Source organism: Schistocerca serialis, chromosome 6 (genome assembly GCF_023864345.2).
Source record: "Schistocerca serialis cubense isolate TAMUIC-IGC-003099 chromosome 6, iqSchSeri2.2, whole genome shotgun sequence".
Lineage (NCBI taxonomy): Eukaryota > Metazoa > Arthropoda > Insecta > Orthoptera > Acrididae > Schistocerca > Schistocerca serialis.
In genome coordinates this window covers 451,985,057-451,999,304 of record NC_064643.1, presented here as the reverse complement: position 1 = coordinate 451,999,304, position 14,248 = coordinate 451,985,057, and the positions used below count along the sequence as shown (strand labels likewise).

At 37.2% G+C, this 14,248-nt stretch overlaps 1 protein-coding gene across 2 annotated transcripts in view; it reads left to right on the top strand.

Moving 5' to 3' along the window:
• The window catches only part of LOC126483679 (KICSTOR complex protein ITFG2-like), a 50,056-nt gene that overhangs the window by 21,334 nt on the left and 14,474 nt on the right, over positions 1-14,248 (top strand). For both annotated transcript variants that reach the window (XM_050106759.1, XM_050106760.1), the window contains exons 2-3: positions 392-687; positions 886-1,083. In XM_050106759.1, coding sequence (XP_049962716.1) covers positions 392-687; positions 886-1,083 — 494 coding nt within the window. The remainder of the gene's footprint in view (positions 1-391; positions 688-885; positions 1,084-14,248) is intronic.

Below are 14,248 nucleotides of genomic sequence, written 5' to 3'. Positions count from 1 at the left end.
TTATGGCAAATGAAAACCTTTGTTGTTAGGTATTGTTTAGTTACCTTTTATGCTATATTATGCTCATTTATTTAGACAGTAGTTAGCTGTTTTGGTAGATTGTTTTTACTTGCTCTCTTGGACAGTCAGTTGACACCGAAACCTATCGAAAATACACTAAATGCACACCAACAAGTGTCACTCTGGCAATGCTCTAGCCTTACATTATTCTCTACTGTGTAGTAAGTATGGAGAGCAGCAATTACAATTATGTTGTAACACTAATTGTTACAGTGTAAAAAAATAATTGGTAAAGGGTAGGAAGATTGTAAGATTGCCAGTAGGAAACTAATAATACTTAGAATCATATCAATAGTAATTACTTTCGAATCTATTCTCTCAATTTTGTCAGGTTGCTTTGATAAGAGACATAGATGGTGATGGATGCAATGAACTTGTACTGGGACTGACAGATCGTGTTGTTCGTTCATATCGTTGGATTGTTCAAAATGCAGATATGAGTAACCCTGAAAATGGAAAGCTTCTGTGCCTGAATAAGTGGGAATGTACAAATCAAATTGGCACAGTGACTTTGCACCATTATGGGGAGGATGGTGCTCCATGTCTCCTTGTTGCACAGCCAGGAGGTACTTATATGAAGATAAGTTGCCTCATCCGTGAGAGTGAAGATGCAGCAAATATAGATAGGTGTGCTATATTCTGATTTTTATTTGAAATTTGCTGTAAGTAGTTGTGCAAAAATGTAATGAGTTTATCATTCTAACAATAAAGTGAGGACATTTCTTTTCCAATAATATATTCTGTATTAATTCAATATTTATGTTTGTATGGTGCCCTTTTATAAGATCTACTTAGTAATTTCTTTTTGTTTTGTTTTGTTGACAGTGAGGACCTACTAACATCATCATTAGTGGATTACCACCCTTTAGCATCTTCTCACATGCGTAATCCAAATGTGTCAACAGAAATTGTGGGAGATATTGAACCTCCTGAAGTAGCAAAGAAGTCACCAAAAACCAAGAGATATGCTGTTGCAACTCTGGATGGTACACTGATGCTTGTTGAAGATGAAGAGATATTGTGGTAGTTAATATCTTTGTGAAACTCACTTACATATTTATTCATTTTGTAGGTAGGAAAAAGAAATAACAATAAAATCTTTTGTTTTTGGTGCATGTAGCTGACGAGTGTCAAGTGCATGCTCAGCGTCCTCATTTGACCATCTGTTAGATAAATGTCTATTCTGATGTCTTATTTTTGTGCTACACATTGAACCAGAATTTTAAATTGTTTCATTGCAATTTACCATAGTGTTCTTGAAACAAATAACAACAATGTAAATATCCTAATATAAAGTATCCAATTATTTCAGTCTTGAAGATGAAGATCTGAGTATTGCAAAGAGTGTGGGTGTTCTTCTTCAGAGCTGTTAAGAGTCATTAGAATGTTCAATTGCATATATGTCAGGCAGTGGCAAAACACAGAGGTGTAACAAGAATTCTGAATAATGAATGGAAACCAGTGAGTGAGCGGTTACATGAAATTTACTGTGTTTAGTCAGTGGAAGTGATTTGTGAATAGTTACTATGAAATCCCTACATCTACATACATACTCCACAAGCCTAGTGGGAGTATCTTGTACCACTGCTAGTCATTCCCTTACCAGTTCTACTCACAAATGGTGTGAGGTGAAAAATAACTGTTGATATGCTTCCATACTAGCCGTAATTTCTCTTATCTCGTCTTCATGGTCGTTATGGGAGGTGTATCTTAGTGGCAGTAAGATCATCTGCAGTCTGTCACAAATGCCAATTATCTGGACTTTCTCAATAGTGTTTTGTGAAAAGAGTGTTTTCTTCCCTCCAGGGATTCCCATTTGAGTACATGGAGCATTTTCCTAACACTTGCGTGTTGTTTGAATCTACTGGTAGTAAACCTAGCCACAGAATTGCTCAGACATCTTTCTTTAATCTGACCTGGTAGAGATCCCACATGTCCAATGTCCACTGCCTCAGGATACTAAGGTCCAAGTTCCCAGAAACAGTGTACAAGTGTAGAGTGAGTTGCTCTTGTATGAATATGTGTTAGTTTTCTACTTCTGAACGAAGACTTCCTCTGAAAGCTGAAATATTTCTAGTGCTCACCCCCTGAATGTGGTGAGTAGCAATCTATCCTTTCCACATGGTTTTTATACTAAGGTATTAATGTTGATGTATACCTGTTTATGTTGCACAAAATTGTTGCATGACCACTTGTTGCAATATTGCTGATTGGATTCTGTGTGTGATTGTTTGTTTTAACATTATTCTGCAATTTCCCCAGCATGAGTGGCTGGCATAGCGTTCACCAGAGCACGGCAGATTTCCTTCCCCATCCTTCTTTAAACCTAGCTTGTGCTCTCTCTCTTAACATTTCATTGACAACGAGGCTATTAAACACTAATTTCCATTCCCTCAATTGCTTGTGGTGTGGAGTTCAGCCTGTAACTGGAGATATAATGTACCTGCCATGCCAAAGTCTGAGTGCTTTTTGATGGTAGTTACAGTGTGGTTCTCCCCTTACTACGTGAAAAGGTCATTAGCTGCAAAGTACAAAAGGGACCCACTCATAGTGTTGCAAATATACCGCATACTGTACAGGAAGTCTGGACTCTCCATCAGTACAAGGATTATTAAACATAAATTATTGCACATTGGGACATATAGAAAAAAATGTCCATGGTGTATCATGCACTGTATGAGACTGAACATACAATAAAATTAGCTGACATAAGGGTTCTTGCTGTGAAGGTGAGGTACTATGCCTGCTTGGTGAGAGAAGCAGTGGAAATTCGCAAATGCAATAGTTTCAACAAGAAAGAAGAAAGCCTCACCCCAAACAGATCCTGGATTCCCATGCTGCAGCGAATGGCCCTTGCGTGTAGCAAGATGAGAACCACATCAGTAATGACCACAGAAAAGTCCTTAGACACAGGCATAACAGGTCATGTAATCTCAGGCTGCGAGCTTTACTCCAGTCTGCCACCGGCAATTAAGGATTAACCTTTGACAATGCCAGCCACGTGGGCTGGCAAAATGTGTGTGGCAGAAGACAATAGGCAATAAATTTGTAATGTACTTCAGTTTTGTACTGTGTGTGCATTATATAATGGAAGAAGTAATATGCCTAAAAGGCAGAAACTATTTCAATACATCCATTTGTTAACACCAACACAGTGCTTGATCAGTGTTTGAATTAATCAAAGTTACTGCATCCCCAAGTCTGTAACTAGGTAGATAAGTTCAAACAGCATTAGTCCTTTCCTTGTTGACCCAAAATTTTGAAACTAATTGTTTTTTGTAAATATTACAGAGTTTCTTCCTGTATTTTTGGTTGACACAATATTACTGATTTTCGTGACATATTTTGAGAATAGGACTCTCATTCAAAGGGGGGAAATTTTTCACTTTTTTTCATTCTTATAACTCCAATCAATCTTTAATAAAATGAATTCCCCAAATATGTTCATAAACTCTTGTGGTAGAAAAAGCTGATCTCATTCCTCTCTCGTGCTTGTACTGAAGATCTGAACTTGATTCTGTAATTCATCATCTTCAACCCTCACAGCAACAGTGGCAGATTCAATGTTCTGCTCATGGCCATTTGTTTTCAACATTCCAGTTTATTTTTAAATTCTTTTCCCATATCCTTTTCTTACGTCTTAACCTTATTAGTCTTTTTTTAAAATTCTTGTACACTCTTATAGTCCGTTGGAACCACCCTCTTCCTTTATTGAAATTCAGATATCACCAGATCCCATATGTTTGATACATAAGAAAATCTGAAGTTCACATCTCTTTTTATTTTCTCTGCTTATTGATACAATTTTTGTATGGGTTCCTCAGTCCCCTCAAATCCTTTATCTTCTGGTATCTCATTTAATCTTTTACTCAATCACCCCTTATAACTTATAACTTACAATCAATATTTGACATCAACATCATTATTAATGCCACTTGTAAGTTTTCTGGCTCTTTGAATTTCTTCCATTAGTCTCCTTTTATCTAATAAATAAAAAAAAGTGTTGGTCAGATGTTCTTTGAAAGCTCTTTAAGTATTACAGCCCTGATCAAACTCTTCACTAATTTTTCCTTTTTCAGTGTGTTCAGTAGAGCCTCTCCAAAAGTTGATTAGATTAGAAATGACCAGTGGCCTTACCCAGTTTGGAGTTCCGGTTCCTTTTCTAATAAAAGTCTTCTACTGTTCTGTTTGATCCCACTCTGGGGAAGTAAACTTTTCCCAAATAAATCCAGACATCTTCTTCTATTCGTGCTCATCATGCACTGTCACCAATTGCCATATCTTGATTTTGATCACTATGTGGCTATATTCAGTGCTAAAAAAATGTGAAAAACAAGTTACAATAAGGTAACAAGCATACCAAACTCTTTGCCTCTGTATATGTCTGCTTGTGTCTGTATATGTGTGGTTGGATATGTGTGTGTGTGCGAGTGTATACCCGTCCTTTCTTCCCCCCTAAGGTAAGTCTTTCCGCTCCCGGGATTGGAATGACTCCTAACCCTCTCCCTTAAAACCCATATCCTTTCGTCTTTCCCTCTCCTTCCCTCTTTCCTGATGAGGCAACGGTTTGTTGCGAAAGCTTGAATTTTGTGTGTATGTTTGTGTTTGTTTGTGTGTCTATCGACGTGCCAGCGCTTTCGTTTGGTAAGTCACATCATCTTTGTTTTTAGATATATTTTTCCCATGTGGAATGTTTCCCTCTATTAATTCATATCATTATTAAATATACAGTTGCATAAGCTTTAAATGTAAGTCAGTCATGAAATATATACCAGTAAATGTAAGGTAAAACATTGAAAACAATTGTATATGCACATAGTCCCAACTGGACTATTCATGTCAGATGGTGAGTTCACACTGTGGCTGCTGTTTTTGATTACAACTCAGCTATCTTCAGTGTATGTCATATCAACTTACAATGCCCTCCTTACATGTATGTTGCATTGACAACATGTATTAACTTTATTTTAACGTCACAGGTCATGTGTTTTATCATTTTATTTATTATTTTATGCTTTGTAATAACTGATGTATATAAAACAAATAAGATGGTTGTAACTAAAAGCAGTGACGAACGTTTTACAGTTGTACATGGTGGTAACTAAGTGAACTCCCTAGTGGCCTCAGCGACTGCTGCACATTTTACAATTGAACATTATTTAAAAAATACAAAACATCTTGTTCAAATACCTAAGTTAATACAAAGTACTGTTAAAGGAAATCAGACAGATAAGAGTGGTGCTAAAAGACATCATGCCATCAGCAGTGTTTCGAAAGGCTAGGAACCCATCTCCTTTAAAATGTCCTTGCTTATGAGTTTCATAACAAATCCATTATAATTTATACAGTTTGGTGTTAAAACTAATAAACCATTGACTATGTCATGTAATAATTTGAGAAACACATTACATTTGTCTCCAGAAACTCTTATGCGATGTAGGAGAAATTTAATCATAATTAGGTTATCATCATCAGATCAGAGTGTCTGTTGGGTTCAGGGCATAGTAGCCAAATCCCAACTATTTTTAAATTGTTCCCAAAACTGGGAGCTTCTCATTGCCAACTTCCCTTTATGCAGCGTCACACAAGACAATGCTTGATGGCAGGAGATAAACTCTTTAAACAGTTCCATACATCTTCCCTTCTCACATAAAAGGAGCATCCTCAGTGTGAAGACATAACTGGTGCATTGTGCCCACTTGCAAGAAGGTGCCCAGCAAAATTAGATTTCTTTGCTGCATTTTTGTAATCTAATGCGACATGTTTGCTAAATCTGTCTGAATCAGTTTGTCCCACATAGCAAGCTTTGCAGTCAGGACATTCAATTCTGTAGACACCTGACCTATGGATAAGGTTTCCTTTTCCAACAATATTTTTTTTAAATATTCTACCAATGTTACCCTTGGTAGAAATTGCCACTCTTGCTTTTTGTTTTCTAAATGCTGAAGCTACCCTGTCACTAATTGTACCATAGAATGGTAAACAAATGTACTTGTTATTTTAATCATCGCCTACATCAAAATTATTGTCACTCTTCCTTTTGTTCATACTATTTTTGTTATACATATTGTTGATGTAATTATGCAGGTAGTTGTTGACCTTGGTGCTATATTTTATTGTATTCATCTCAGCTTCATGCCCTGTACTTAAAACTAGAATTTTTAACAACCAGTTAATGGTGCATGAAACTATATATGTACATGTGTACTTTGCAGATCATTCTTAATTGCCTGGCAGTGTGTTCATTGAACCACCTTCGGATTAATTTTTTGTTATTCTACTCTTGAACAGCATGCAGAAAATACAAATACCTTTATCTTCCTGTGTGAGTCTGATTTCCCTTGTTTTATTATGGTGATCATTTCTCCCTAGGGGAGGTCATCATCAATAAAATATTTTGGTATGTGGAGGAGAAAGTTGGTGATTGAAATTTATTGAGAAGATCCCATCGTAGTGAGAAACATCTTTGTTTCAATGATGTCCACCCCAAATCCCATATCATGTCTGTGACACACATTCCCATATTCCTCAATAATACAAAACTTGCTGCCTTTCTTTGAACTTTCTTGATGTTCTCCTTTTAATCCTGTCTGGTAAGGATCCCACACCACACAACAGTACTAAAAAAAAGAGGATGAACATGCCTAGTGTAGACAGTATGTGTGTTCTTTCCAATTTAAGTTGGTTGTAAGTGGAATTTCAAGGTATTTAGTTAAATTTACTGCCGTTAGATTTGATTGATTTATCATATACCCAAAGTTAAATGGATTCCTTTCGGCACTCATGTGGATCACCTCACACTTTTCATAATTTAGGATCAATTGCAAATTTTCACACCATAGAGGTATCTTTTTGGAATTTGTTTCTATTGCCTGATAACTGTAGTAGATGATAAATGACAGCATCACCTGCAAACAACCTAAGATGGCTGCTCAAATTGTCTCCTAAATCATTTATATAGATCAGGAACAGAGGATCTATAACACTGCCCTGAGGAACGCCAGAAATCACTTCTGTTTCACTTGATGACTTTTCATCTACTACTATGTACTGTTACCTCTCTGACAGGAAATCATGAATTTAGTTGCAGAACTGAGACGATATTCCATAAGTACTTAACTTGATTACAAGCCACTTGTGAGGTCAGTGTCAAAAGCCTTCTGGAAATCTAGAAATATGGAATCAATTTGAAATCCCTTGTCAGTAGTACTCAACACTTAGAGTGAGCGAAGACCTAGTTGTGTTTCACAAGAATGACATTTCCTAAATCTGTGTTGACAGTATGTCAGTATAATGTTCTCTTCTAGGTAATTTTTAATGTTTGAATACAATATAAGTTCCAAAATCCTGTAATTTAGTGGATACTCCTATTGCTTTTCTTGAATGTTGGTGGGACTTGACAACTCCAGTCTCTGGATGTATCTTTTGTCAAGCAAGCGGTTGTATGTGATTGTTGAATACAGAGCTACTTCATCAGCATACTCTGAAAGGAACCTAATTGGTGTACAATTTGGTCTGGAAAACTTGCTTTTGTTAAGTGATTTTAGTCGCATCCCTACTCCGAGGACACCTACTTCTAAGTTACTCATGTTGGGAACTACTCATGATTCGAATTTTGGAGTATTTACTTTGTCTCCTTTGGTGAAGGAATTTTTGGAAGGCTGTGTTTAGTAACTCTGCTTTAGCACCACTATCATTGATACTATTTCTGTTGATATCACACAGGTAAGTCATTGCTTGTGTCTTCCCACTAACATATTTTACATACAACCGAAATCTCTTCGGATTTTCTACCAGATTTCGAGATGAAGTTTCGTTGTGGAAACTGTTATAAGCATCTCACACTGAAGTCCTTGCTAAATTTCGAGCTTCTGTAAAATCTTGGGGATTTTGAATTTATTTAAATTTTGTGTGCTTTTTTCATTGTTTCTGCAACAGCGTTCTCACCTGTCTTGTGTACCATGGGTGGGCTCAGCTCTGTCATTTTTTAATTAATTTGGTATAAAGCTCTCAATTTCCGTTAATATTATTTCTTTGAATTCAAACCACATCTGGTCAACATTCACACTGCTAATTTGAAGGAGTGAAGAATATCTCTCAAGAAGGCATCAAGTGAATTAGTATATGCTTTTTTGAATAGATATTGTTTGTTATTTTTTTGGAGGATTTTTGAGTTGTGATATTCAATCTTGCTACAAAACCCTGTATTCACTGATCCTTGTGTTCTTTTTGATGCTCATTATTTGTTCAGGATTACATGTTGCCAAGAGGTCAAGTATGCTTTCACAACCATTTACTATTCTATTCACTGATCTTTGTGTTCTTTTTGATGCTCATTATTTGTTCAGGATTACATGTTGCCAAGAGGTCAAGTATGTTTTCACAACCATTTACTATTCGAGTAAGCTCATGAACTAATTGCTTGAAATAGTCTGCAGAGAATGCATTTAGCACAATTTTGGAAGATGTTTTATGCATACGTTTGGATTTAAACACGTATGTTCGCCGACATATTGAGGGTAAATTGAAGTCACCACCAACTTTTAATTGCGAGAGTTGGGTATGTGTTTGAAATTGGACTCAAGTTTTCTTTGAACCTTTCAGTACTTGTATTCTCTGAGTTTGGAGGTTGGTAAAATGATCTAATTATTATTTTATTCTGCTTGCCAAGAATGATGTCTACCTATACTAACTCACAGGAACTATCTACTTCAATTTCGGTACAAGATAAGTTACTTCTAACAGCAACAAAAATGCCATGGCCAATTGTATTTAGCCTGTTCTTTCTGAACAGGGCCTTTTGCAAAAATTTCAGCTGAACTTATCTCCTGCTTTAGCCAACTTTCAGTGCCTCTAACAGTTTGAGCATCAGTGCTTCCTCTTAGTGCTGGGAGCTCTACTACTTTCCCAACACAGCTACAACACTTTATAACTGTTATACCAATGGTTCTTAGACTTACATTATTCCTGTTTTCAACCTGCACCCTTTGAGACTGAAGCCCTTTTTGCATTTCCCTGAGATCCTGTAACCTAAAAAACTGCCCAGTCCATGCCACACAGCCCAACAATACCATGTAGCTACCTCCTGCATGTGGCGGTCTCCTGACCTATTTAGTGGAGCCCAAAACCCCACCACTCTATAGCGTAAGTCGAAGAATCTGTAGCCTACATGCATGCGGAACTGTCTGAGCCTCTGATTCAGACCCTCCATTAGGCTCTGTACCAGAGATCTGCAGGCAATCTGGTCAACTATGCTGCAAATGTTGAGCCCTGCTGTCATCTTGCAGGCAAGGCTGGTAGCCTGTACGTCTTCTGATAGCTGCTCGAAACCAGAGAGAAGCTCTTCTGATCCAAAGCAACACACATCATTGGCACTGACGTGAGCCACCAACTTCAGTTGACTGCACCCTGTGCTCTTCATAGCATCTGGAAGGACCCACTCCACATCTGGAATGACTCCACCCGGTATTCACACGAAGTGCACACTGGCTTTCTTCCTCTCCTTGGCAGCCATGACACTAAGGGCCCCCATAATGCGCCAGACGTTGGAGCTCCCAACTACTAGTAATCCCTCCCTCTGTGACTGCCTAGATCTTGCAGAGTCTGAGAGATTGTCTCTGAAACAGGACAAGTGACTGCTTCTGGCTGAGGGGCAGTGTCAGCCACAGACAGCACCTGGAACCTGTTTGTCAGACTAACAAGGGAGGCCGTATGTTCAGCCCCCTGGGAAGTCTTTTGCAGCCTGCCCCATACCTAGGCGACCTACCACTTGACCATGGGTGAGGGATCAGCGTCAGGGCAAGCAGTAATAGGGCTGGCCCCCAGTGTGGACCGATTAGTGGACTCGTGGGTCATGCTGGATATCCCTATGGCTGGCCCACAACAGTGATGCCCATCCACTGCAGCCTCAGGCTGTGTAACCGAAGCCAACACAGCCTGGAGCTGAGAGCGAAGTGTCACCAACTTGGCTCACATCTGCATACAGGAATTACAGTCCTGATCCATAATAAAGACCATGGAAAACTACACTATACAGACAAACAAAGGAATATTGACACATGCTGCAGAACTCTACTGTAGACACTGACGAAGATGCTAGAAGTATGTTTTGTGCTGACTGGGGAGGTTTGAGTTGTAATTTATGATACTGTTGGTATGGGTGCCTTTTCTGTAAATCTCAGAGATATGTTCCTTGTGTAAAATATTGTTGTTCAAGTCTCAAAAGTTAATTGATCTGTTTGACCCCATCTCACATGTGTGTGATTTTCCTACATAGGCCAATGAACTTGTCAGTAATTTTTTCAACACATTTGTCGCTATCTCTATTCGTTAGCAAGGTATCATCATTGTATATGAATTCGTATATTAGTCTACTTGTCAAATCTGGATTGTCTTGGAAAAAGTTATTCTCTGAATGGTTGGTAAAAATATCGGCTAAAAGACCTGAAAGGGAGCTCTCCATACTTAAACTACCTCTATGTAAAAGTATATCCCTATTGAGTTTAAGGTAATTATACTCCAGAAGTAATGTAAGCAACTTGTACTCCATGATTTAATCATTGGACAATTGTCAACATGTTCAATAGCCTGCATAGAAAAATCAGATTGACATGTGAGAGGGAGTCAAGAAGATCAATTAACTTTTTAGACCTTAATTTTACTCTCTTAATCGAGAAGCATGCTTTGGTATTTACAGAAAAAGCACCTGTACCAAAAGTATCATAAATTACAATTCAAACCACCTCATTCAGCCCAAGAAAGCATACTTAATTTTCACCATCAATCTGTTGTTAAAAATTCCACTTTCAAGTACAGGGCATGAAGCTGAGCTGAATACAATAAAATATATTGATAAGGTCAACAACTAGTCACATAATTATGTTGATGACACGTATAACAAAATAATGAATAAAAGGCACAAGGAAAGTAGTTTCAATGTAAGTTATGATAGCAATAACAAGTACATTTACTTACCATACTATGGCAAAATTAATGACAGGGTGGTCTCAGTTTTTAGAAAACAAATGGTAAATGTGGCTTTTCTGCTACGGGTAATTTGGGTAGAATTTTAAAAGACAATGTTGGAAAAAGAAATCTTATCCATAGGTCACGTGTCGATAAAACTGAATGTCCTGACTGCAATGTTTGCTGTGTGGGACAAACTGATAAATGACTGGAAGCAAGATTCGGCGAACACGTCACATTATATTGTAAAAATCTGGCAGACAAACATAACTTCGCTGCAACTGGACACAGTGCACTAGTTATGTTCTCACACATGAGAATGTTCCAGCCATGTGAGAAGAAAAAGGATGTGTGGACCTGCTGGAGGAGTTTGAAATCTTCTGCCATCAAGCATCATCTCATGTGACACTACTTAAAGAGCAGGTGGCCATGATTAGCTCCCAGTTTGATTACACTCGTCCTAGATCACAGGTGAGAACAAAGTTCCCAGAGACAAATGTAATTCTTTCCCATATTTTTAACACCAACTTCACAAGAGAGAACATTTTAAAGGAGACAGATTCCTGGCCATTCAACATACTGCTGATGGTACTATGACTTTTAGCACCACTCCTGTCTGTCTGAATTCCCTTTCTTGTATGTAATATGTATCACTGTTTTAATGAAATTTTATTTTTGTAGGTATTTGAACAAGAGGTTTCGTGTTTTTTAAATTATGTTCATTTGTAAAATGTACAACAGTAACTGGCTATTTCACGCAGTTACCACCATGTACAACTGTAGAACATTTCTTTTATGTATGTAAACATTTAAAAAGTGTGAAGTAAAAAATAAAATGATAAAACATATGAACTGTGAAGAGAAAATAAAAAATGATCACGCATGTAAGGAGTGAATTGTAAATTGATATGACATACACTGAAGGCAGTTGCATTATAATTGTAAACATCTGCCTCAGTGTGAACTGGACATCTGACTTGAACAGTCCTGTTGGAACTATGTGCATATACAGTTGTTTTAATGTTTTGTTTACATTTACTGGTATTTATTTTATAACTGACCTGCATGTAAAGCTTATGCTACTGCACACATAATAGGCATGCATGTTACTTCATTGTAACTGATTCTTCACATTTCTTAGCACTGAAAATGGCGACACAGTGACTGAAATCTAGATATGCAATGAACATCATTGCAACTGATTGCTGTACCTTTTACTACATGGAAAAAAAGAAATGTTTCAAAATTAATTAAATTAGATATAGTTCTGCTATATCATTTTGTGTGATCCATACAGTAACAGACAGACCAGAAGATTGATTCTGTTTTGTTTCACTTATTCTCCACAACTACATTCCATTGTCATGCTAAACAACTCTATGAGATGCAATAGAAGTTGATGAATTGGATATAGTATTAGCCAAACTTTTAAGTAAGTGTAATTCATAAAATGAAGTATTGCAAATAGTGCAGATGCTTCTTGAACAGAGTTGACCTAATTTGCTTGGAAAGACCTCTACTGGTGACAGTAATTCAGAATGAACTATGTGTATACTTTTACTTTCCAAAGCAGAAACTGATATGAAGATATGCAAGAACAATTACTTATCAGCGTAAAGTAGTTTTTATTTACTTGTATCTGAGGCGATGCACTGTCTAACAGCATTTACATTGCTACTCAGGACATGCAATATGACAATTTATTTGTCACAACAGGACAATAAAAATTGAATTTTCAGGAAGATTCTTTGCTCTTCTTAGTACTACATGTGGTCTATTTTGTTAACAAAGAAACATGTTATGGTGACAGATAAAAGAGTTGGAAATAATGTTACAAATGCTTGTCAAATATCTGCACACTGTACACAGTAAAAAGCACTAAATTTTGTATTATCATTTGTAGGAACAAGACCACAAAGGTTATTTCATCTCTGCTCACTACTGCAATCTACATCCACTTCAACATGCTTACTGTAGTAAAGCCTTGGGTTCTCTGCACAAATTCTGCTCCCACACATCCCTGCATTATCAAATTAACTATTTTGTGATACCTGAAGATATGGCCCATCAATCTGTCCCTTATTTCTGTCATTAGTCATACAATCTACACATGTTACTTTCCGAATTCTTCTTTAGTAGCAAATTTCAAAAGCTGCTATTCTCATTTTGTCTTTCCTTAGACTTCTGAAATCCAAACAAATACTTATGGAAAATATTTTGTAACATGTCAGTTTATTTTATATATTGAAATAGTTTTCTCCTCTCCTTAAAAATTTTTCCTTCTACTGCCAATCTGCATTTTTCATTCTCTTTGCTTCTGATATTCTGTCATTTTGCCACCCAAACAGCAAAACCCAGTTTCTCTTTGCAGTGAATCATATCCTAATCCAATTCTCATTGCATCATCTAATTTAATTTGACTACACTCCATTACCCTTGCTTTCCTTTAGTTGATATTTATCTTATAACCTGTATTCATCCTCATATTCCAAGTTGTTTATTGTCTCTGACAGAATTGTAATCCCATTGACAAAACTCAACAGGAAAGTTCTCATGCTCAAATTAATCTTGAGACTGAGAGCTGGCTGAAACCCAAAGTGGAAAGTTCTGAGGTAGTTAGTGAGTTGTGGGACATATAAATATTCCCTGTATTGAGGTCAAAGTTGAGTATGACAGTGAAGCTGTCTGGTCGTGTATAACAGGTGTACGTGAAACCTAGTTAATTGTTGGATATTTTTACCGGCCACCAAATTCTCCTGTGACAATTCTAAAGTCATTCAAGGGAAGTCTACGGTCAGTGGCACCTAAATACCCAGATCATGCAATACTAGTTGGAGGCGACTTTAACCTACTGAATATAGACTGGGATGTCTATGGATTCATTGTGTGGGGTACAGGCAGTCAGTCATGTGAAATACTTTTGAACACATTTTCTGAAAACTGTCTTGAGAAGCCAACTCAGCAGCCCACATCCAGTGGAAATATCTTAGACCTTGTAGCTACAAATAGGCTGGACCTTAATGACAATGTCAGTATAGAAACTGGGATTAGCAATCATGTCATTATAGCAAGTATGACTACTGAAGTTAATAAATCAGTCAAGACAACTAGGAGAGTGTTTTTGCTAGATAGAGCAGATAAGCAGTTATTAGCATCTCACTTAGACATTGCCAGTAAGATGGATGTAGAAGAATTATGGGCAAAGTTTAAGCAGATTGTAAAT